The sequence below is a fragment of the Polypterus senegalus genome, chromosome 4 (assembly GCF_016835505.1).
Source record: "Polypterus senegalus isolate Bchr_013 chromosome 4, ASM1683550v1, whole genome shotgun sequence".
Taxonomy (NCBI): Eukaryota; Metazoa; Chordata; class Cladistia; order Polypteriformes; family Polypteridae; genus Polypterus; species Polypterus senegalus.
In genome coordinates this window covers 20,923,186-20,948,725 of record NC_053157.1, presented here as the reverse complement: position 1 = coordinate 20,948,725, position 25,540 = coordinate 20,923,186, and the positions used below count along the sequence as shown (strand labels likewise).

General features: G+C 40.4%; 1 protein-coding gene across 2 annotated transcripts in view; it reads left to right on the top strand.

The window, feature by feature from the left end:
* The window catches only part of fstl5 (follistatin-like 5), a 1,124,912-nt gene that overhangs the window by 949,684 nt on the left and 149,688 nt on the right, over nucleotides 1-25,540 (top strand). For both annotated transcript variants that reach the window (XM_039750328.1, XM_039750329.1), the window contains exons 9-10: nucleotides 12,405-12,566; nucleotides 17,064-17,198. In XM_039750328.1, the coding sequence (XP_039606262.1) occupies nucleotides 12,405-12,566; nucleotides 17,064-17,198 (297 nt within the window). The remainder of the gene's footprint in view (nucleotides 1-12,404; nucleotides 12,567-17,063; nucleotides 17,199-25,540) is intronic.

The following is a 25,540-nucleotide window of genomic DNA, read 5'->3' as shown; positions in this document are numbered from 1 at the left end:
AGAGGTGGATAGGGAGCCAATGAAGTGACCGAAGGATTGGTGAAATGTGTTCATATTTCCGCACCCTCATCAGGATTCTTGCAGCACTATTTTGAATTCGTTTGAGCTTTTGAAGGCTCTTGCTGGGGATCCCGATGAGGAGTGCATTACAATAGTCCAGGCTGGATGAGACAAAGACATGAACCAGCTTTTCAGCATCACAGAGGGAGAGGTAGGGATGGAGTGTGGCTATGTTTCGGAGATGAAGGAATGCAATTTTACAAAGGTGATGGACATGTGTATCAAATGACAGATGGGTTTAACATAACATACGTGAGTCTACTCCTTATTTCACAGTAGATTTAGTATTGGTTTTTTTGAAAGCTTCATTTTCTCATTGATGTACAAAGAGCTGATGTGACTTGCCGAAAAGCTCCAGATTTAACTGACCTGTCCAAAAGACATTCTTGAAGAATCATTGTGGCTTATCCATATGTATTTAGAAAATGACAGTCTGACAATTTAAAGTTTTTCTGTCAAAAAATGGGTTCCTCCTGGATCTTCTTCCATTGAGCCCACTGTCACTCAAAAAGAAATGGATGGTGTGATCAGACTTCAACTTCTCTTTGGAAGTTGTCCTTGGCTCTGTGTCCACCATTCTCACCATCCTTCTACCCATTCTGGGGTCAATTTTCCTCGTATGACCGTTCCATCGACCTTAAACGTTTTAAAAACATTTGCAACTGTTATCATAGGAACATCACGCTGCTTGGAGATGGTCTTCTAGCCTTTGTCTTTAATGTGCTTGTTTTTGGTTTTCTTTCTGATCTCCTCTGATAATTCTCTCCTTTGTTTTCTCTGGTCCAAGTTCATTGTGAGACACATGATGACACATAACAGCAGAGTGATGACTTTTCTCCTTTTAAATTGGCTGAATGACCAATTATATGATTGGAGACACATGTGACACTAACTAAAGAAAACAGCCGGTTTGAAAACTCATTTGAGTCCAATTATTTAGGATATTTTTCTAGGGTTACCAACAGATGTGTCCAGGCCATTTTAGAATATCTTTGTATAGTAAGCAGTACTTGATCTGTTTTCACACTTTCTTTGCTTTACTCGATGAAGTATCAAAGTCATGCAGGTATAAAGGGGACAATTGCTTTTTCATTTCATCACTTTTCAAGAGGCATAGTGCACTTTTTCAATGAGCTGTAAGGGTACCAACAAATATATCCATGTCTGTATTTCTACTCTGTAAGCCTTTATTAAGACTTAATAAAGCCTTTCTACATAGAGTGACTAATAGACTAAAGAATCACCCCAAATTCAGCATCCTGGACAGTAACGGAGGTTTATGCAACACAGATTACATCTCCTATCAACTACCCCTCTCCTTCAGCTACCTGTAATGTTGACTTTGAATGGAGTTGCAGTTTCATTTTTGTTTACCAGGAGTCTGACCTTGGAATATATAAATTGCTTCCTGCACTACGCAAAAGACTTTTTTTTTTACTCAGATACAGCTTCATTTGACATACGTTAGAATAATTGTGCTTCGCTGGACTGTAGTGACTTTAGACGTTAGATAGCTCTGTGATTTACAATTTAAGCTTATGCTGCAAAAGGAGATATGGGAAATTATTAGGAAATTTCACATGAAAGGCTTTAATCAAGTGGCAGCTACCACTGGGAGAATTTGGACATAACTTTTTTGCTCACTTTATCAAATAATGTTATAAACTACTTTATTTTGGTACAATAAAAACAGTTAATACTATAATGCAAAAAAGTGCGGTCCTGTTACATTTGTAATGATGTAATTCTCTTCCAATGCATTTGCTTTACTTTTTACATAAAGTAACATTCTTAAACTAGCATGATTCACTTCAAGGTCACAAGGTGCTGGGGTCTGTCCTAGCAGTACACGGCACAAGGCAGGAAATGGCTTTTTACAGGGCACTAGTCCATCTCAGAACACATTCACACATGCAGGGCATATTTAGAGTTGCCAGGAAACCTAAACAGCCTTTTTGTAAGGAATTGAGAGAAATTATATGAAAAACAATCAATGGGAGACTATGCAACCTGTACCCAAACAGTGCCCTGGCCAGGATACGGGTTCAGGAGTCTAGAGCTGTGAAGCAATGGGTTCAATCACCTGCCATCTTAGGACAAGGACTGGCACTACTGGCTTATATGTCTGATGACCTGTGAGCAACTCCTAGCCAAGTCGCTGTCTTCACAGAGTCTGCACATTCTGCATATGTCCACACACTACTGTGTTGTCAGGTCACCTATGACATGCACCTAACATGAAAAGTAACAACTAACTCCTTAGGTTCTTAGCTCAATGGAGAATAGGAAGAAATGTCAAAAACCAGCTATGTACCTGTTCCATTTAGCCTCTTTCTTGCCTCACTGTGCACTCTGTACCCTGCATATTCAATTGCAGGGACCTCTATGGCTGCTTGCTTCTTTGACAGGGGCTGTCTTTACAACAATAACAGCAATATTTATTTATATAGCACATGTTCATACAAATGTTGTACTTCAAAGTGCTTTACAGGATAAAGAACGAGAAAAAAAGACAAAATATAAAAATAAAATTAGGCAATACAAATTAACATAGAATAAAAGTAAGGTCCGATGGCCAGGGAGGACAGAAAAAACAAAAAAATAACTCCAGACGGCTGGAGAAAAAAAAATCTTCAGGGATTCTGAGGCCATGAGACCACCCAGCTCCCTCTAGGCATTCTACCTAACATAAATTATCTCAATCAGTCCTCATGGTTTTCAGGCTTCTCATGGAAGAACTTGATGATGATGGTCATGTGGACTTCTGGCTTTCAATCCATCAATGTAGGGACAGTACAGTACATTGATGGGGTTACCACCACAGAAAACAAGAAAAAGAACAGCAGAGACAGTAGGGGTTAGTACGGATTATGGAGCCACCATGAGAGATAATGATAATTAAATGCACATACAGAACATCAGGATTAAGTTTAAATGAAGCTATGAGAAAGCCATGTTCAAATAATGAGTTTTTTTAAAGTTCTCCACTGTATTAGCCTGGTGAATTTCTATCGGTCAGCTATTCCAGATTTTAGGTGCATAACAGCAGAAGGCCGTCTCACCACTTCTTTTAAGTGTAGCTCTTAGAATTATAAGCAGACCCTCATTTGAAGATCTAAGGTTACGATTTGGAGTGTAAGGTGAAAGACATTCTGAAATATAAGATGTAGTGAGATTATTTAAGGCTATAAGCAGTATTTTAAAGTCAATTCTAAATGGCACAGGTAACCAATGTAGTGACATCAAAACTGGAGAGATGTGCTCAGATTTCCTTTTCCTAGTTAAGATTCTAGCAGCTGCATTCTGCACGAGTTGCAATCGATTGATGTCTTTTTTGGGTGGTCCTGAGAGGAGTGCTTTTTACTTTCTCTCTTTTACTTCAACACAGTTTACCACCAATAGAAAGAAGGCTTCAGAAGAGCTGCAGACAGACAATATATCTACAATCTAAACCTCTCCACAACATTAGTAACAGTCAGACAGAGGCACTGGCTTTCAGCTTTCACTTAAAAATGTAATTTGTTTGCATCAAAACCAACAGTAGTAAATATAAAACGATACAAAAAAATCATGTAGGATAAGTCTTATGCGGATCTGTTTGGAATAGCAAGATGCTAATAACACATATCCAAATAGTTATGTTATTTAGTTACAAATTATACATCCATAATTGAAAAAAATGATGAAAAAAAACCAAACAAATAAAAAGATTTATTGCCAGAGGGATGGAGAGCTCTCTTCAAAGGTATCCATTTTTTCACCAAACAATAACTGGGAGAGAGAAAGCCTCCTTTCAAGTGCCCATCAACTTAGAAAGAACTGAAAAGTGTATTTTCTTACAAAAGTGTCTTCTTTGCCTTCTTGCCCCAAATGAGCACACACATATAACATATGACTCACTTGTATAATAATCTGTGTAGGATATTTTACAGTTTTCTCAAAACAAACAAAATGTTACAGAATCATTATCACAAGTTTAAGTTCTTTTATCACATGGGAATCAAAAGCTGCACAAACTCTGCAAAATACTATGAATCCTGCTTTGCCATCCAGCATGCACTAAACTACTGTTCATTTTGACCCAACACCGCTGATTTTCTGCTCAGTTTAATACAGATAGAATAAAATAATTAACTTTTTTGTCACTGCTTATCAAGCTGCAATAGCCAATACTGCCTTATACGCAAAATGTCAGTACATGTATAACCCAGACATATAATTAACATAGTTTATTCTTGTATTATTTATTTATTATTGTATTTTATTATTTGTCTTCCTATTTGTCTTATTATTATTAAGTGTTCTTGAGTGTAGTAGACTACAAGAATGGGTAAATAATGAAGGCTGGCAATTTGAGCACTTTCGAGATACTTCAGTGCACTGTTAAAGTTAATAAAGTGATTGAATTAATAAAGCTCTATGCGAACTACTGTAAATCTGTGTTTGCCCACTCCGTTTATACAACTGTGTAAGCCCGTGCTGTAAAAAGCCCGGGCCCCTGGAAACCATGGATTCTGGCACTTTAATCAATCAATCGCATCGGTTGTGCATTTCTGGTTAAGCGAGGTTCTCTTTTCCGCGGTTTCGTTTTGCCGATGTGCTTGCCTCTGTACTCTATCAGCGGCTAAGTAAGTTTCTCTCTCCTCGGAGGTTTAATTTTGCTGATGTGCTTGCCTCGCTTGTGTATTAGCAGCTAAGCAAGTTTCTCTCTTTTCCCTCCGGTTTCACTTTGACGACAAAGTCAATTTCTTTGAGCGACTTGCTGTAGCCTCGCACTTCCGGGCCTTTCTTTGAGCTTCATGCTGTAGCCTAGCCAGGTCAGACAGACAGACACACTTCCATGCATAGACGTTTATAAATTGCTCAAAAAAATTAAAGGAACACTTTGAAAACACATCAGATCTCAATGGGAAAAAGAAATCCTCCTGGATATCTATACTGATATAGACTGGGTAATGTGTTAGGAACGAAATCCATCGTTTGATGGAAATGAAAATGATCAACCTACAGAGCCCTGAATTCAAAGACGCCCCAAAAATCAGAGTGAAAAAATTATGTGGCAGGCTAGTCCATTTTGCCAAAATTTAATTGCAGCAACTCAAAATTGTACGCAGCACTTTGTATGGCCCCTGTGTTCTTGTATACATGCCTGACAACATCGGTGCATTCTTCTAATGAGATGACAGATGGTGTTGTGGGGGATCTCCTCCCAGATCTGGACCAGGGCATCACTGAGCTCCTGGACAGTCTGAGGTGCAACCTGGTGGCATTGGATGGACCAAAACATAATGTCCCAGGTGTTCTATTGGATTTAGGTCAAGAAAGTGTGGTGGCCAGTCAATGGTATCAATTCCTTCATCCTCCAGGAACTGCCTGCATACTCTCACCACATGAGGCCAGGAATTGTCGTGCACCAGGAGCCACTGTACCAGCATAGGGTCTGACAATGGGTCCAAGGATTTCATCCTGATACCTAATGGCAGCCAAGGTGCCTTTGTCAAGCCTGTAGCGGTCTGTGTGACCCTCCATGGATATGCCTCCCCAGACAATCATTAACCCACCACTAAACTGCTCATGCTGAATGATGTTACATGGCTTCTCCAGACCCTTTCTCTTCTGTCACGTGCTCAGGGTGAACCTGCTCTCATCTGTAAAAAGCACAGGGCACCAGTGGTGCATCTGCCAATTCTGGTATTCTATGGCGAATGCCAATCGAGCTGCATGCTGCTGGGCAGTGAGCTCAGGGCCCATTAGAGGACATGGGGCCCTTGGGTCACCCTCATGAAGTCTTTCATGAAGTTTCATTGACTTTATGCTATACTCTGATTAAAAAGTGTTCCTTTAATTCTTTTGAGCAGTATATATATATACTGTATATAGTGGAGGATTGCCGGCTTCCCATGCGGTTCACACCCCAGGCCGCCAGGAGGAGCTCTCCGACAGCAGGACCATGCCCCGAGGTCCAGCAGGGCCTTATGGACTTTGTAGTGTTTTAACACAACCCTGCTGGATACCTTGGGGGCCACCAGGAGTCGCTGTAGGGGGGCTTATGGGTTCTTTTATGCCCTATGACCCGGGAGTACGTCAGGGTCACATGACAGGAAGGAACGACGTGCTCCCGGGTTAAAGAAAGGACTGATTGCCCTGACCCGGAAGGAGTAAGGAACTATGGACTGTTGGGACAGGAATACCTCCGGGTCAGGGGCTATAAAAGGACGGTGCCTCAGTCCAGACACCGAGCTGAGCTGGGAGGAAGGGTGGCTAAGTGTCTGGGCGAGGAGGAGTGTTTATTGATAGAGTATTGTATGAGTAGTGTGGAGAGTGCTTGGTGCACGGAAGAACAAAATAAAAAGGTTCTGGACTTTCACCTGGTGTCTGGAGTTGTACCTGGGGGTTCAAGGGAGCACTAGCGCCCCCTACTGCCACACTGGCGTAGTCGGCAGGATACTCTGGCCGTCTGTTGGCAGGGGACCTGCAGTAAAAATAAATTTTGTGTGGGCAGACGACCCGAGAGGTCCCTCTTGGAACCGCTGGAGGTGAAAAACTCCACCCGCGACTAAGAGCGCTGCAATTGTAAGCTGTAAAATACAGCAGACCGTGATGGGGAAGAAATCTGGGAAGAAGAAGGGATCTACCCAAAAGACTTCGGTCCCAGATGGGCTGGAAACGCTGTGGGCTTACCTGACAGGCGGTGAGGAAGAACGGGAACAGGCTGAAGCAGAGCAAATCCGAGCGGAGGAGCAGCCGGAACTTTGCAGGATTAAGACTCCCGAAGATTACTACAGGGAGTTGGAGAGGGATCGGCTACGTTCCGAGGTAAGTGCTGGGAGAGCACTCGAACCGCCGAGCCTTTCTTTTCTTGTTTTGCAGAAGCCTGTCTGCACAAAGCGGACAAAGAGCCCGCCCGCCTCAGACCTAGGCAAGATGGCCGCGACAAGAAGAAGCCGGGCCAGTCTAGGAGTCCGCAGAGAAGAAGCCCATACGGCGAGAGCCACCACGTGACCTCACGCGATGGAAGCCGGGAAGACGGTCAGGAAGGATCCCGGTGAGGTCAGTAATTCCCGACGGGTCTGAGCTTCCTGAAAGGGAAGGAGGCGGCGAAGCAGCGCCACAATTTAAAAAGAAGCAAGAGGAGCGGGAAGTGACTGATCAGTCTGCCGACAAATTAAAAGACGCAGATCGCAGTCCGCCGCGGCAGGCTACCCGTTCCTCTTTGGACTCCATGTCCCAGAAGCCTCCGCGAAGCCCAGCAGAGCACGTGCCAGGAGCGGACGTGCTCATTGGCTCCCGGCCGGTAGGTGAAACGAATACGAAGCGGACTTAACCCGGCCGAAATAACTAACTTTGTGGACTTACGACAGCTTGAAAAATACCTCGAGCCCGTGTATGCTTTCTTCCAGGGATTGAAGGAACTGAAGGCTCGTGTAGACGAGCTGGGAGCTACAGCTGGCGCCGCTGAAAGGATTAGTGGAATACCTGCGGCGATTAGGCCGAAGCCCCGGTCTCGAGTGATTTAGCGGTGCAGGTAAGTGAAATCTGTACCGTATATCATAAGGGGACACAGTGCGATCCGGCCCCGCTATTAATAAACAGCGAGTGTCAAAGCACTGTGAACCCGACAGTGGAGCGTGGAGTGATGACTGACCGGGAGGGAGGAAGCAATCGATCCGAGGCATGCGTGTGGCGTGGCCTTCCAGAGCGAAGTCGCCACTCCAGCCCCGACCGATGTAATAAGGGCGTTGACGTTAGTTACCGGAGGGGCGGAGGAAGTGCCAATCTCCCAGGTACAGCTAAACAGTGCTGTTACCGGAGCGATCGCGGTACTAATGACGCCGCCTTCGAAACAAAACAGAACAATGGGCGTGCAAACAGCAAAGAGGCTCTCTCTTTTCCATAGGGAGCCTCAGGCTGAGCCCAAGCCCCAGATCAAACGGGAAATCCCCAAAAGAAAAGGTGGGTCTCCGATATAATGGAGAGAGAGGCTGAGAGCAGTAAAGCGGCCGTAAAACACTCCTTGGCAGAGAAAGGGGCGGAGATATCGCTAACGGAGTTCCCGAGGTGTTTCTGGTCTCGCAGAGGGGGACAACCAGGAGGACTTCGCCGATGCTTCAACTGCCGGCAGCCGGGCCACGAGTGGCGCCATTGTTCCCGGGGGGACAGAAGGTACGTCGTTCCCCCAAGGTTCACTAGAGGACAGGGACAACGCAGCCAAGGTCCGGCAGACGCGTCTTCCTGGAGGAGGACGTCCCTCGCGGGGCTGGATGCTCCGCCCCAGAAGTCGTCGCTAAGGGGGAGGGACTGTGGAGGATTGCCGGCTTCCCATGCCGGTTCACACCCCCAGGCCGCCAGGAGGAGCTCTCCCGACAGCAGGACCATGCCCCGAGGTCCAGCAGGGCCTTATGGACTTTGTAGTGTTTTAACACAACCCTGCTGGATACCTTGGGGGCCACCAGGAGTCGCTGTAGGGGGGCTTATGGGTTCTTTTATGCCCTATGACCCGGGAGTACGTCAGGGTCACATGACAGGAAGGAACGACGTGCTCCGGGTTAAAAAAAGGACTGATTGCCCTGACCCGGAAGGAGTAAGGAACTATGGACTGTTGGGACAGGAATACCTCCGGGTCAGGGGCTATAAAAGGACGGTGCCTCAGTCCAGACACCGAGCTGAGCTGGGAGGAAGGGTGGCTAAGTGTCTGGGCGAGGAGGAGTGTTTATTGATAGAGTATTGTATGAGTAGTGTGGAGGGTGCTTGGTGCACGGAAGAACAAAATAAAAAGGTTCTGGACTTTCACCTGGTGTCTGGAGTTGTACCTGAGGGTTCAAGGGTGCACTAGCGCCCCTACTGCCACTATATATATATATATATATATATATATATATATATATATATATATATATATATATATACTGTATATAGGTGATGATCCACTGAGGCCAGCATCAAGGATTTGAACTTAATATGTGCTGCTACAAGACGTCAATGTAGTGATGTGCAAATATGAGTGTGCCCACCTCTCACTTGCATAGAATAAATACACCTTTCAAAGTAATCCCCTTGCAGTTCCTAATTGTTGTCCTTTCAAAAAGTCACCTTGGTATTGCTCACACACGTAAAACCATTAATAGCATAAAAGTTATTTTTCTTTGTCTAAAGATGAAAAGGAATTTTTAAAAATACAAGGCCAATTAAGCCAACACACATATATCTTTTAGATATGGAGAAAAATCCTCATAAAGATGGAGACTAACACAACAAATATGAAATTTGATGGGAAGAACATTGAGTGTGGACTTTTCACACATGCAATGCCTAGACCAGAATTTACAGGGAGTGCAGAATTATTAGGCAAGTTGTATTTTTGAGGATTAATTTTAATATGGAACAAACACAGTGCTATCAGTCAATCCAAAATGTTAATAAACCTGAAACCTGAATGTTTCACAACGGAAATGTGAGTGTGAACATCATCAGGGGAATACATATGTGCGCACAATTATTAGGCAACTATTAGTGTGCAGATTTATTATGCAACTAAAGGAAAAATGAAAATTTTCCCATCTCACTTGTTTATTTTCATCTGTTATAGTGAGAATAATAAACAAACACCTCAAAATTTACAAATAAACATCTCTGACATTTCAAAACAAATAAATCAATCAATCAATGACCAATATAGCCACCCTTCTTTCCAATAACAGTCATAAGCCTTTCCATTCATGGAGTCTGTCAGTTTCTTGATCTGTTGACGATCAGCTTTTTGTGGAGCAGTGACTACAGCCTCCCAGACCCTCTTCAGAGAGGTGTATTGTTTTTCTCCCGTAAATCTAGCGTTTAAGAAGTGCCCACAAGTTCTCGATAGGGTTTAGGTCAGATGAGGAAGGGGGGCCATGTCATTATTCCTTCATCTTTAAAGCCTTTACTGGCTGGCCACACAGTGGAGAACTTCGATGCAAGTGATGGAGCATTGACCTGCATAAAAATCATGGTCTTTTTCCTGTATCACTGTTTGAAGAAAGTGTCTTGAAAAACTGGCAGTAGGTTTGGGAGTTGATTTTGAGTTCATCTTCAATGCAAAAAGGTCCAACTAGCTCATCTTTAAAAATACCAGCTCATACCAGTACCCCACCTCCACGTTGGAGTGGAGCTCTGTGCCCATTACTGATCCACAGGTCCATCCATCTGGTCCATCAAGAGTCACTCTCATCTCATCGGTCCATAAAACCTTTGAAAAAAATCAGTCTTCAGATATTTCTTGGCCCAGTTTTGACGTTTCAACTTATGTTTCTTGTTCAGTGGTGGTTGGGTTTCAGCCCTCCTTACCTTGGCCATGTCTTTGAGCACTGAACACCTTGTACTTCTGGGCACTCCAGGTAGGTTGCAGCTCTGAAATATGAAAGTACTGGAGGATAATGGGTTCCTGGTAGCTTCACGTTTGATTCTTCTCAAATCTTTGGCAGCTAATTTGCGTCTTTTGTTCTCAACACGTTTCTTGCGACCCTGTTGACTATTTGCAACAAAATGTTTGATGGTTCTGTGATCACACACCAATATCTTAGCAATTCCAAAAGTGCTGCATCCCTCTGAAAGACTTTTTACAATTTTTGACTTTTCAGAGTCAGTTAAATCTCTTTTTTGAACCATTTTGCCCGAGGAAAACTAGCTGCCTAATAATTCTGCACACCTTGATATAGGGTGTTGATCTCCTTAGGCCACACCCTCCCTCATTACACAAATACACATCACCTGACGTGCTTAAATCCAATAAGCATTCAAGTTAATACAGCTTGGAGTTGGAATATACGCATTAAAAATGATGATATGGTCAAAATACTCACTTGCCTAATAATTGTGCACACAGTGTATACCCACCGTGCTGGCCCTTTATGCCACCGTCTTGGCCTCAGCTTTTGAGTTCCATCATATAACTCACTCATGGATCTCCTGAATACTGTAGGATCATTTAATCGGCTACATGTTGCTTTCATCATGCCTGGATCTCTGTATTCACAGCATTTGAAGGAGGTATCTTCTGTAGCCACTACAGGGACTTCTGAAACTCTGGCTGCCTTGCTCACTTGCTGCAGTTCCAACCACCGATAGATAGCATTGATCCCTCTTGATAGCAAAGAAGTGTTTCTTCAGCATGAGCTCTAGGGAAGCCCCATACTGCAATTTTTTTTTTAAGATGTGTGTATCTATCTTGGACAGATCACACAGCAAGACAAACATACTGTATATAAATATTTTGTAAAGAAAGCAAAGAACAAGGATAAAGGTTTGGGGGTCCACCCCAAATATTATAGAGATGTTGCAAGGGAAAAGTTGTGTAATAATCCACCAAGTAATCATGAAAGGCAGTCACAAAACAGGACTGAATTGCAGAGGAGAACTGCTGGGTTTTTGTAGGTGAGGGGGAGGAAGAGGCTGGTCATCTGGAGGGAAAAGGCGGAAATGAGGTCATATTAGAGGATGTGGTATGGAGCCGAAAGAGGAAGTGGACTAGGAGGGAGAAGAGGCATCAGTGCACATGATTAGCCCCGCACACCAGAGTTTCAACATTAACTAGACCCCCCACTGCCTTCCATGTGCGCATGTGTGACAATATATTTTTATTTCTAGAAGAAATAAGTTGTCAAAAGTAGCAGATACATTGTTAGTTCACAACCCATAAAAAATTCTAAATGCCATCTGTTTGAAAAGTAATGCTCTGGCATCTGACAGTATATGAGGGTCAATCATTTTGAAATAAGTTTGGGGTGAAATATTTGATATCCACCTTAAACAGGGTGTCAAAATCAGGTTAGAAATGACCTTTAAGGCCCAGCATTGGGTCAGCATATGAAGATATTGTAAAGGTTACTTGGGTTAAAGAACATTATGTTATAGTAGTGTGATATATTTTGGTCAAAAGTAAAGTGTGAAGACTACGAAAGAAAACAAATTCTTAATCTAAAATTCTTGCATTCCAATTTATTCTTACAAGTTAATATTTTTAGAGTCACAGATTTCTCTAAAACCTGTTCCTGTTATATTTTTCCTGCATTTTTCAAAACTGAAGAAAACCATTATTGTGGTTTTAACACTTACCAGAGCAACTAGAAAAGCCAGTGACAGCATCCACTTGCCTGAATTTCATAAGCTTCTTAAAATCATACCTAATGAATGGCTGGGGCTTGCTTACATGCCTCCAGGAAAAGCACTTCATCCGTTACTAAAATCTGTAAATGTGCAAAATTAATTAAAATGAAAGGCTCTTGGCATCTCTCTGCCAGGGCTACCTGCTTGTCAAGGAATGCTTTCTTTCGTGTTACTGTAAATATCTTTTTTGTCTTCTCTTCCCACAGTTCCTCCTGTCATCCAGGTTTACCCGGAAAGTCAAGCCAGAGAACCAGGTGTAACAGCAAGCCTCAGGTGCCATGCAGAAGGCATCCCCAATCCTCAGCTGACTTGGCTCAAAAATGGCATTGATATAACACCAAAACTGTCAAAGCAGCTTACTCTGCAAGGTGATATGTTTCAACTATTTATTTTCAACTTTGTAAAATATTGCTGACAATTGACTAAAGTATCTTTGAAAACTTGTAGTATAACAAGTAGTGAAACCACCTTTTTTCTTTTAATTTGTGCTTGAACATCCTCAGTTGTTAAATTCAATAATGTAGATAGTCATGGTAACATCAGAAAATGTAGGAGAGTTATAAAAATAAAAAATTGAATATGTGCCATCCTGTTGTTTCTTAATGATGAGATCAACAACAAGTGAAGGTGATGACACCCTCACTAGCAAATTTCAGTACCCATCCTTTTGTGGCATTCATTATCCTCTTCGCAAGAATAACTCAAACATAGATTTTGACATTTGATTGATGGTTGAGTTGACAGGCAGAAAATGGTGACACGGGGCAGGATGGTCCCAAAAGTGAAATAGGCGCATGTGCTAACTCTGACAATACATCTCCCATTGCATGGCCTACATATGCAATCCCTATGAAAAGCATTTACCACCTTGGAAGTTTTCACATTTTATTATAAAACATTGAATCACAGTGAATGCCATTTGACTTTTTTGACACTGGTCAATAGAAAAGGGCCCTAATGTCAAAGTAAAAACAGACCTCTACAAAGTCATCTATGCTAATTATAAAAAAATAACTGATTATATAAGCCTTTACGACTGTTAATATGACAGCCAGCTCATTTTAGAAGTCTCATAATTATTTAAATGCCAATCACCTGTCTGTAGTCAAGCAGTTTCCATTGGTTGTAGTACAACTGCTAAGATAAAGGGTCTCTGAAAACCTAAGACTTCCAGACTAGAGCAAAAATTCTGGTATATAAAGCTGTAGTCTGATCAATTGTCACTCAAGATCGAAAACTGAATTGTAGACTTAACCGACAGAATGCAGTGTGAATGGAAGAATTAGAAGAAAACGTGAGCATTATGACATCGAATTAAGGTGAAGGTTAAAGGTCAGGTTTATAAGACTTTGGTAATACCAGCAATGATGTATAGAGCTGAGACACAGGCAGTAAATGGAGTGCAGGAGAAGAAGTTACAGTAGATGTGGCAAAAATAAGAATGTTGAGATGAATGTGTGGAGGACAGAGTAAGAAATGAGAAAATCAGAGGTTCAACAATAGTTAGGGGAGATATCTATGAAAATACAGGATAATAGGTTGAAGTGGCATGGACATGTGACAATGAATATATGGGGAAAAGAGTGATGTGAATGAAAGTACTGGGGAAGAGAAAGAGATGGAGGCCAAAGTGGAGGTAGATGGGTAAAGTGAAAGAAGATCTGAAGGAAAAGGGTCTGACTAATGAGGAGGTGCAGGACCAAGCTGTGTGGCACATTGACTCCACCTAGAAGTGGGAAATATATGATGAGGAAAAAGAAGAAGAAAAACAAGACAAAACCGTAGTGCTTACCAACCTACTTTACAGCTCAGAATCCTCAACAAATTACAAGCAGGCTACTGAGGGCTCTTGAAGCATATCAACAAAGACACCGCAGATAATCGCATGCTCCCAGCATGAGAATGCAGCTGTTGTGTCCTTGGGCAAGACACTTAACCTACCTTGCCTGCTGGTGGTGGTCAGAAGGATTGGTGGCGCCAGTGTTCGGCAGGCTCGCCTCTGTCACTGCGCCCCAGGGCAGCTGTGGCTACAAAGTAGCTTATCATCACCAGCGTGTGAATGTGTGTGTGAATGGGTGAATGACTGTTTGTGTTGTGAAGCGCCTAGGGGGGTTCTTGAACTCTAGTAGGCGCTATATCAAATACAGGCCATTTACCATTTATAAAACATTAGCTGGGAGGACAAACATACAATCCCCAGTGTACTGGAAGAGGCCAACATCCCTACCACCACTGCCCATCAGTTCACGACCAACTCAGATGGATGGACAGGATTATTATTACGCAAGCTAGATATGCGCATGACCAAACAGGACCTTTACTAAGATCTGGTTACGAGACAACATACACAAGGAGGCCAGAAGAAGAGATACAAGAACAACATTAAGATAAACATTATAAAGTTCGACATAGATCTTATCAGTTGGGAGGTGTCTCCATAGTACTGCAGAAATCAAGGAAAGACTCCAACGAAAGAACTGCTGCCAAAAACACATAATCAATAATCACCATTTCCCTTGTCCACACCGCACAGAAATATGTAGGTCTAGGATAGTCTTCTTTACCAACCTGAAGACCCATAAGAACCAGGACCCAGAAGGAGGACAGTGCTACTCGATTTCAAGTGACCGCGGATGAGAATGACACAACGACCCCAAGACGTATGCCAAACCAACACAGGAATAACATAAAAAAAAAGCAGTGTTAATGTTCTGGAGTGGACAGGTTCGAGCCCAGAGAATTTGACTGGACTTGAAAAAGGCTGTTCATTTACAAACGTCATGCAAACGCAATCTGACAGAGCTTCAGGACTTATTCAAAGAAGAAGAATAAGAGGAAAAATGGCAGCATCCAACAACAACAACAACAACAACATTTATTTATATAGCACATTTTCATACAAAAAGTAGCTCAAAGTGTTTTACATACTGAAGAAAAGAAAAATAAAAGACAAAATAAGAAAAAATAAGACAACATTAGTTAACATAGAAAAAGAGTAAGGTCCAATGGCCAGGGTGGACAGAAAAAACAGAAAAAAAACTCCAGACGGCTGGAGAAAAAAAATAAAATCTGCAGGGATTCCAGGCCACGGGACCACCCAGTCCCCTCTGGGCATTCTACCTAACATAAATGAAATAGTCCTCTTTGTAGTTAGGGTTCTCACAGAGTAACTTGATGTTGATGGTCATACAGACTTCTGGCTTTTAATCTATCCATCATTGTTGGAACATCACGGCGCTTTGAGTATATGGTGGTGGCGCAAGGATTCCGGAAAAGGAAACAGAAGAGAGCGTAGGGGTTAGTACAGATTTTAGAGCCAACATGAATAGTTATTATAATGAGTTGGAGATATAGAGTATCAGGATTTTGATTACAGTGAAATTATGAGAAAGCCATGTTAAAGTAATGTGTTTTCAGCAGTTTTTTAAAGTGCTCCACCGTATCAGCCCGGCGAATTCCTATTGGCAGGCTATTCCAGATTTTAGGTGCATAACAGCAGAAGGCCGCCTCACCGCTGTTAAGTTTTGTTCTTGGAATTCTAAGGAGACATTCATTTGAAGATCTGAGGTTACGATTTGGAATATAAGGTGTCAGACATTCCGGTATATAAGATGTATAAGATGTACAAGAGGTACAAAGCTCATAGAGAGAAAGAAAAAGTGACTTGTGCACACAGACTCAAGGCTGTCATGGCTGACGGAGTTGCATCTACTAAATGCTGACTTCATGGGGTTAATAGTTATGTGATCGATTATTTTGTATTTTACTTTTGTTAATTAATTTAAACCACTTTGCAGAGATCTGATTTGATTTTGACATTTAAGGGTCTTTTCCTATTGATCAGAGTTAGAAAAGCCGAATTAAATCAACTGTGATTCAATGTTGTATGATAATAAAATGTTAAAACTTCCAATGGGCAATTACTTTTTACACTGTACTAGCTAGGTGTCCTAGAAGATCAAAACAATGTCTCTAGCATGGATAAAATTAGAGGTACAGCCCTGATGGAAGCCCATAATTTTACCACAAGATACTACAGTTGACCCAGAGTGAGATAGTTAAAAAAAAAGAACTGCAAAGAGAATCAAAGATTATACAAAACTACCTAGGGTAGTACAGTCACATCGACCAGGGTTCCCTTTTAAAAAGTCACGCACAGGGAGAATTTCCTTTGACATGCCGATTTTTTTAAAGAAATGGAAAGTTTAGGAATGCAGGTTACATAAAGAACTTCTAGATGGAGCTCTAGATTGGTTTAGTCTTACAAAAAACATGAGCTGTGAACAGGTCCTTAGGGCTGGCAAGAGGAGACCATGTGAGGGGGGGACTAAAATCAACTCTTGGCCAGAAGTCTGAAGTGATCTGGTGACTTGGGACTAATGGGATGAAAAGTTTAAGGGTGGGGGGGTTAAAGAAGTGAGTGTTTCTTATGTGTGACACCCATAAATAGTCAAAAGTATCAAGACTAAGGTGATCCAGACCAACCTCACAAGTGATTAACGCTTTAAACCTGATACACACTAGTTAGGGCATTGAGGTGGGTGCCATCCTGCCTGCTACTAAAATATGTATAAATAGGCCCAGAGTGTTTACAGGTTAATTGTTTTACCAGTGGTTTGTTATTGGGTGTTTATCCCTTTCTTGTATTTAGTTATTTAATAAAAGAAACCATTTTCATATATTTGGACTTTTCTGGTATCATTCTAATTGAATGAGTTGCTATGAGAATGACCTCTTATAATAAATTGTCATTTAAATAAATACACAATATACACTGCATCAGCATAAAGTCAATGACCTTTAAGGGATATTTGTCACATTCATTGTATCCTGGTTTGAAACAGACTTGACTTTTTTATTCTTAGCAAATGGAAGTGAAGTGCACATAAGCAACGTACGATATGAAGATACAGGAGCCTACACATGCATAGCAAGGAATGATGCCGGAGTGGATGAAGACATATCTTCACTGTTTGTGGAAGATTCTGCAAGAAAAACACGTAAGTCCTGAAGCACAGGCTGTTAGACTAAGTTTTGTATTTTTCATCGATTCATCCACTTACATTTTGTTTTGTATCATATTCTTCACTCAGTGTATGTGTGTGTGTGTGTGTGTTAATGTCTGTGTTCAGATCATTTTGTCTGTTATATTCACAGCCAATTTCAAACCTAGCACTTAGTTTTAAGGTAACCGATGTAAGAAATTCACAAGGCGTTGGGGCAATGTTAAGTGGGTGGAACTACAGTGTCGAGTAGGAGGGGATTATGACCTGTTAACATCTGATTGGTCATGACATTAAGTGAATGGAAATCTCTTGTCATTGTGCACACTGCCTGACGCACAGGACTGAACTGCTGGCTTGAAATCCCACCCCAGTATTTGCCTGTGCAAAGATTATGCTAAAATAAATAAACATATTTATTGTGTTTTTTTTCCTTATTCTTGTACTAGCTGTCCCCAGAGGCTCTGCCCACATAGTAGTGAAACAGGAGAAACTGTAAAAGTCAATAAACAAACAGGTATCGCTAGCTAAGTGAAGGCAACATACACTTTAACACGTCGCAAGAGGAAGACCAACTCGAACAGAGGCTGGCACATGAGCGAAAGAATCAAATATCAAAAAATATCATATTCATGATCAGCAATAGTATAAAATGGCACTCCACATGCCTATATTACCAATCCCCATTTATTGAAAGTTTTGAAAAAAAGAGTAATTTTGACCCCCTTGTATCCCATTAGGGAGTGAACCTCAGGGGTCAGTTGATGCACATTTTTAAGTCCTTCTGATCAATTTTCATTAAGACACCTATTGGTTAACTCTTTATCATAAGTTTGTAATTTCCTGCACCAAATATAGTACAAAAATGTCCTAAAAATGTGGGTTTTTCAGGTCTGAAGGGCCAAAAATAAAGGGTAAACCCAATAAGCTTGACATCTTGTATAACATATTGTATAACTAGATGAGTTGAATGGTATATCATATATTGGGGTTTTACTCATGCCAGTGAGTCAGGAGGTAGCGGACAAAAAAAAAGCTGAAATGATTTTCAAAGAGTTCATAAGTAATTCATATGAACACAAAAATTGATAAGGCCAGTGCGCTGGTCTTCCAACAATCTCTTATTCAGACTCAAGTCTAAAACTGACTGCTGAATTCCAGTAGGGACAGCTCATATATCTCATCGGGTCTGGAAGAGCTGGGACTTTCAGCAGCAGCAAAAGTAATGGCACAGTCCACTCCAGCCCTCTGTCTTCAGATCTGGGGATAAAAGAGGTAAAGGTGTAAATGACAGTGCCATCCAGTGACTTGGAGTGGAATTGCAAGCAGAATAGAAGCCTTGAGGCCCCTACTCACATATGTGTGACACCCATAAATAGTCAAATGCATCTAGACTAAGGTGATCCAGACCAGCCTCACAAGTGATTAACGCTATAAACATGATACACACTCGTAAGGGCAAGTTAAAGGATGCTGTGACAAATAAGACCATCTCCATGAAACAAGTGGATCGCTGCAGAAAATGTTTTGTGGGCCACATGGGTTAGCATCCACTAACCAGAAAAATCAATGAGCATTGAGACAAGCAAAGTTAAACACTTCAGTAAATGTTCACAACAGGACAAACTAGAGGCCAGACTCTAGAATGCCAAATTACCAAAATAAAATTCAGATCAAACCATGTATTTGAATTCTTTTTGTGAAAGACACTTTAGATTTTTTAAGTAGAGCCGGAGTGTTACAGACCCCATCCATCCATCCATCCATCCATTATCCAACCGGCTTTATCCTAACTACATGGTCACGGGGGTGTGTTGGAACCAGTCCCAGCCAACACAGGGCGCAACACAGGAAACAAACCCTGGGTAGGGCGCCAGCCCACCGCAGGGTGTTACAGGCCCTTGATGCTTAATTGCATCGTCAGTTTGATAACTGAGATAAGCTGCAACAAGAATATGTCCTTGGCTGCAAAACAGAAAATGTTAGAACAGCGGCAAAAAAGAATAGAATCAATTCTCAAAATGAATTCAATATATGGAATGTGGAAAAATTCACCTTTTTGCTTTCTGAAGATGCATATCATGCATGTGATTTTAAAACTTTAGATACTGGGTAATCAACTTTAACTAGACAGACAGGTACAAAGCAAGTAGTCTCAATAAGACATTTTATGCTAAGATTTTTTGATAGTTAATGGGGGAAGTGGACATCTAAGCTTGGATTAAAACATGTATTTAATATCTAAGAACTCAAATAATAGAGTCAACGCATTAGAATCTAAATGACTTCCTTAGAATTGTGATGAGCACAGGCCATTCAGCTTAACAAGCTCAGTTGTCCTGTATTGTCTAAAAGAGTATTGCTGTGATTGACGTTTTTAATTTTGACTGGGTTTCCTCCTCTGCTGTATGCCTTCCGTACCTCCACAGGTGCCTGCTTAGTTAGCTGCAGGGTCCACCGTTCCTTGATGTTTCCCACTTTATCCCAGAACTTCTGGTGGCAGAGTAAGGAAGTGGGACATCTCCCTGGCCACCCCCTGCAAACTAACCATTCCTCAGGAGTTATTTGCTCACCATGCCTTGTTCTTCCTCTTCAGTCATAACCAGCAGATTGCCTTCTCTGCTTCTTCTGAAAATTCCCTTGTTGTCTCTAGCCAATGATTTGCAAATATACCGTACATATTGGGTTATCTTACCCTGGGAATAAAATTCTGATTTTTGTTTTCTGTTTGGAGGCTTTATTTAAATGTTAATAATTTTACATGTAGCTTTTGGCAGCAGTTTTGTTTTGGTTTTAGGCACTTCTGTTTTCTGAACTTGAGTTTTCCATTGCATTAGATATTCCTCTGTGGTTTGTGTAATAGTGATGTCATCAGTGCAACTGTATAAGATTCACCTCGTGTAATTCCCACTCATTTGAGATTGAACTTAATCAGTAATTTTGTACATTTATTTTGTAACTTCTGACATCACTCTGATTCTATTTTAGCAGTTTGAGTTTTGCCATTTCTCTTTCTGACTCCCAATATTGACCGACACTGTGTTTTTTGACCACATTTTTTCTCCTGGACATCTTTCTTAAATCCTATGCTGACATTCCCTTTCAGCCAGTACAAAATCTTTTAATCAAATGTAAGAAATCCCCAGAAAAGATATAGAGTTGATTTTTAGTCGAGAAAAAAACCCCAGGAAACATTAAACACCAACATCAAATACAACCAACATGAAGTTGATTTTTGAAGGTCCCTAAAGTCCTACACTCACCACGCTACTTGGTAATTTCTTCCATGTGTCTATGGTTATGATTTTACTTGAAGAAAAATGTTCTAATATTTGTATGAAATCTGCCTTTAAAAAATTTCCAACTGTGTCCCTGTCTTTTTTCGTGGAATTTATTTTAAAGTAACAGCCATGATCCACTATGCTAATAATGTTAACTCTTCGTTTATGTCACCTATTATTCTACATATACTTAACTTGAAAAGGTTCAACTCTTTCAACTCACAGTTCATACCTCTTAGTCTTGGAATCAGCCAACTCGCTCTTCTCTGGACCTTCTCTAGTGCTCCTATGTCTTTTTTGTAATATGGAGATCAAAACTATACACAGTCTTCCCTTAATTTTTACTCCTTTGACTTGTACTTCATATATCTTTTTATATAATATGTTACCGTGGCTGTTCATTTGTCTGTCTAGGATTTTAAATCACCTGTAGCTCACAAACCGTTTAACTTATTGACCTGAAATTGGGTACACGTATACTACGTGATATCTACTATCTGCTTTCAGGGCAATGATTGACCTGCAAGGTTATTCCTCTTTTTATTTTTATTTAATTTTATTGTAGAATCAACTCTCGGCAGTGGCCAGCTGAGAGGCTTTGCAGCGCATTCGTATTGGCGCCGTTCTCATCCCTATCACCTTCGCCGTCACTTCCCCTACCTCTTCATATCTAAAATCATTATTGAGGTAGATTGAAAACTTAAGTGAAAAATTAAAGAAAACATACTAAGTAATTGCAAGACAAATACTGACTTAATCAGTTTTAACGCAAAAAGATGCAGACGAATACAGAGAAGAAGCGGACCGCTGGGGTGAAGAAAAGAAGAGCTGCTCAGGAAGCAGCAAGCACATCAACCTCTGAGCAAACAAATGCTAAACGTACAGAGAAAGAGGATGAAAACTAGGAATGCTCAATTCAAGTGTATTCACGGCCGTTATTGTGCAGTGTGCCATTACTGGTTGTGATATAAAACCTAAGATCCTGTTGGTTTTCTTGATTACTTCTGTATACACTAGCTGGATGAAGATAGTGATGAGTCAGCCATGACTCCCAAGTCCTTATCATAAGGGGTACTTTCAAGTTTCTGACTTCATTTTAGAGAAAAGCCAAGCAAAATGACACCTTTTATTGGCTAACTAAAAATATTACAATATGCAAGCTTTTGAGACTATTCTGGCCTCTTCTTCAGGCAAGATTTAATACAGAAACTGAAGTTCCATGTGTTTATATATACACACTAGTACAAGAAACTACATTGGTAAATCTTTAAATAAAAAATCTTAAATGTAAAAAATTAATAGAATTATTCAGGCTAAGTATAATTTAACAAGAGAGAGAAGAACAATGTAAGGTCAAGATCTCTTGCATATTGTAATCTTTTTAGTTAGCCAATAAAAGGTGTCATTTTGCTTGGCTTTTCTCTACATTCATAATGGCTAACACGGTACAACACCCTAGTACTACTGACTTCATTTTGTTAATTCATTAGAACTTTAATGCATGAGAAACTTTGAACACATAATTGACATTGTTTCATTACTATACATGTGAATAAACATAAAAAGCACAGTGAAATGCAAATGATAATAAAGCTATTTTGAAGTCCTTAATAAATGAAACATATTTCCGTGCTCATCTCTATATATTTTACAGCAGTTACTTTTTATAGTTTTGTCAATTTCACATGACGCAACTGTTAAAAAATTGTGCTTATGATAAGATAATATAAAGACAGCAGACATCTTTTGACAAACATACATGGGTTTTATTTCCTTTATTCAACATTAATTTACCGTATATTCCTTTCTGATAGCAAGTGCCAACAACACACTTTGAATTGTTTTATTTGCATCTCATCAGCCGCGACTTACATGTGTTTCCATCAATCCAACCATCTATCTTCATTACTTTCCTTCCATACACAGCCACACTTTATAACCTTAAGTCTGTACTTAGAGGTTTTGTTACAAATTATAATTCAATTTTAGGGCACAGTTTTAAAAATAGCAAAGAAACTCCCCATAATGTGCAGAATGAACTGAGTACTTTATAGATGATTTATGGTGACAATTTTTCTTCCTTTATTTGGAGATTTTATTAAATAAGAAAATAGCAAAATTCACTTAGTAGCAGACATATTTAAAATTTGTATAATTACTTTTATGCATTAGTGTAGCAATTAACCAATGCCTTCAGAAAGTATTCAAATCCCTTCACATTTTTAACATTTTGCAGCCTTGTGCTAAAATCAATTAAATTTGTTTTTTACTTCACATCAAGCCACATTCAATACCCCAAAATGACATAGAACATGAATTTAAACAGTTTTGCAAATGTAATTAAAATTAAAAACTGAAATATCACATTGACACAAGTTTTCAGACCTTTTGCTATGATACTTGAAATTTGGCTCAGGTGCATCCCATGCTATTATTGTTGAGATGTTTCTACACCTTGTTTTTAGTCCACCTATGGTCAATTTAATTTATTAGACATGATAAGGAAAGACACACACCTGCCTATAGAAGCTGAGTAACAAACACTGAGGTCAAATGAATTGCCTGTAGAACTTAGAGACAGGATTTGTTGAGAAACAGATCTAAGAAAGGCTACAAAAAATTCTTGTAGCATTGAAAGTTCCTAAGAACACAGTGGCCTCCATAATTGTGTACTAGAATAGGTTTGAAACGATCACAACTCTTTTTAGAGCTGACCAAACTGAGCCATCATGGGAGAAGGGTTTTGATAAGACAGGTATGCAAGAACCTGACTGTAATTCTGACTCCTGTGAACCTGTGTGGAGCTGAGAAGGACCACCACCACTGTAACACTTCATTAACCTGGGCTTTCGAACATCACATGAAAGATCACATAGAAGATCCCACCGTCGTTCAGTGAATAAGAAAAAGTAAAAAAAAACAAGTGATGAGGCTGAAGGAATGGCCTACAGAGCTTAGAGACAGGATTGTGTCTTGGGATGGCTACAAAGAAGTTCTACAGCATTGGAGGCTCCAAAGAGCACAGTGCCCTCCAGTGTTTTTAAATGGGCCAAAATTGTTCCTAAAGAGCTGATAAAACTAATCAATCTGTGAAGAAGGGCCTTGGTAAGAGAGGTGACCAAGAACATGATAGTAACTCTGCCTGAGTTCCAGAGAACTTGTTTGCAAATGGGAAAAACGTCTGGAAGGATAATGACCAATAGAGGGAGGCAGGTTGATGACCGAGGTCTCCAGCACTCTGAACAAATCCAAATCATATTATGTGATATCATCTGTTGTTGAATTCTGCGCTGTACTTGTAATATTTCTGTTGCACTATTATATTGTATGGTGGATCACTTGTGATCTGTTCTGTGTATTGTAGTTATTTATATGTTTATATATTTCTTTTGTCTGGGTGCGTCACTGAAATCTGCAATTATTACACCTCTAAAACATTAAAAGTGATGGCCAATTTATTTATTTTTTTAACTTAAGCCTATGACATATCTAAGGCATAAAGAGACCCACATTTGGGTTGCGATCCACAGGTTGAGAAGCACAGATTTAGGGAAATAATAAAGACTGGTTGAGATGTGCCTTTAAATTTGAATTATTCCTTGTTGAAATAATGACTAATATGACCATGACTTTGCATTAATATAATATATATGCGGATATAATGCTGACCCATTCTTGTTGTTAGCTGAAGAAGAGCCACATGAGTATAGGGCTCAAAGACAAAATCCACAGTGACTCACATGAGCATCTTTCAAGGCCATTAAATGTTTTTTTTTAATTGAAATTTGAATTCCACTAACTTCAGAAATAGGCATAACAGCAATTTCTTGATTCCCAGAGTAGCTCAGCACCAACCTGTAATTTCCCAAAAAAGTGTAGTCAGCGTTCATACTCTGTTTCAAAGCTATCAGCTGCCTGTATGAGTTGCTAGAGTTCATAAGTCTACAGAGTCTTTCACAAATGAATTAATCCATAACATTTTCATTCATTTCTTTTATTATTTCTGGTGTCTCCAGAACTGTTTGTGGAGATAAAATTAAATTTCCTTATTTACAATGTGTAAAACAGCTACATAAATATAATGGCTACTGAAAACATGTCCTCTCTGTCTCCCAGAAAAAAATTAACCCCCAAGCTACTTTTATGACCAACAGGCATATAAAAATAAAAATAAAAATTGCGATACGCACAAAATACACCTTTCAGTCACCAAGGATTTTAAATGCAGCATGGAGACAAGTAATTAAATTATTACCTAGAGATAAATGCTTATAGCAGGCCATATTACTAGCCTGAAAAAGGAACTAAATTAAGAATGCTTACTATAGATGGATTTGAGTTTCTGCCTAACATTAACAATCTCCTAAAGAGCAGAGAAAAACCACCACTAGAACTCAAAAATAAGCAACAGCACAAAGTAGAAGAGAGGTTAGGAGCACTCATTACTGCACTCACCACATGACAAACCAACTCAGGATTCCAGATTAGGAGCTGAGTGCAGCCATGCAATGGGTGACACCTCAGCACCTCACTAGTTCAGATGGAATGGAACCAATCTGAGGTTTTTTTATGTAGTCTGTAATGCCAATTGTGCCACCAACCCCCAGGTTTTCCCTGCTGGTTGGAGGACCTACCTGCAGATTTACGTCATACCCAGGACAGAGCAGTTGCAGGTTAAGGGCCCAACGAAGCAGAGTCAGATTTTTTGGCGTTTATGGGATTCAAACCAGCAACCTTCCGATTGCCAGTGCAAATCCCTAGCCTCAGGGCCACCACTCTGCGCACAAAGTAGTGCATACTTAAAAATCTAGAAGACATAGGCAGAAAAGGGTGTTTGTGAAAATTCAAATAATTTTGGGTCAAAAAAAGCAAAACTAAAAAATGGTTTGAGAACGTGTGAATCTTACTACTGCTCAAGGCTTACTTTTGTAAAGGAGGAAGTGGCTACATTGATGTACTGAAATTACTTTATGATGTCACACTCCTTTGACATTCCTAATGCTTTTAGATAGATAGATAGATAGATATAAATAAATAAAAGGCACTATAAGATAGACA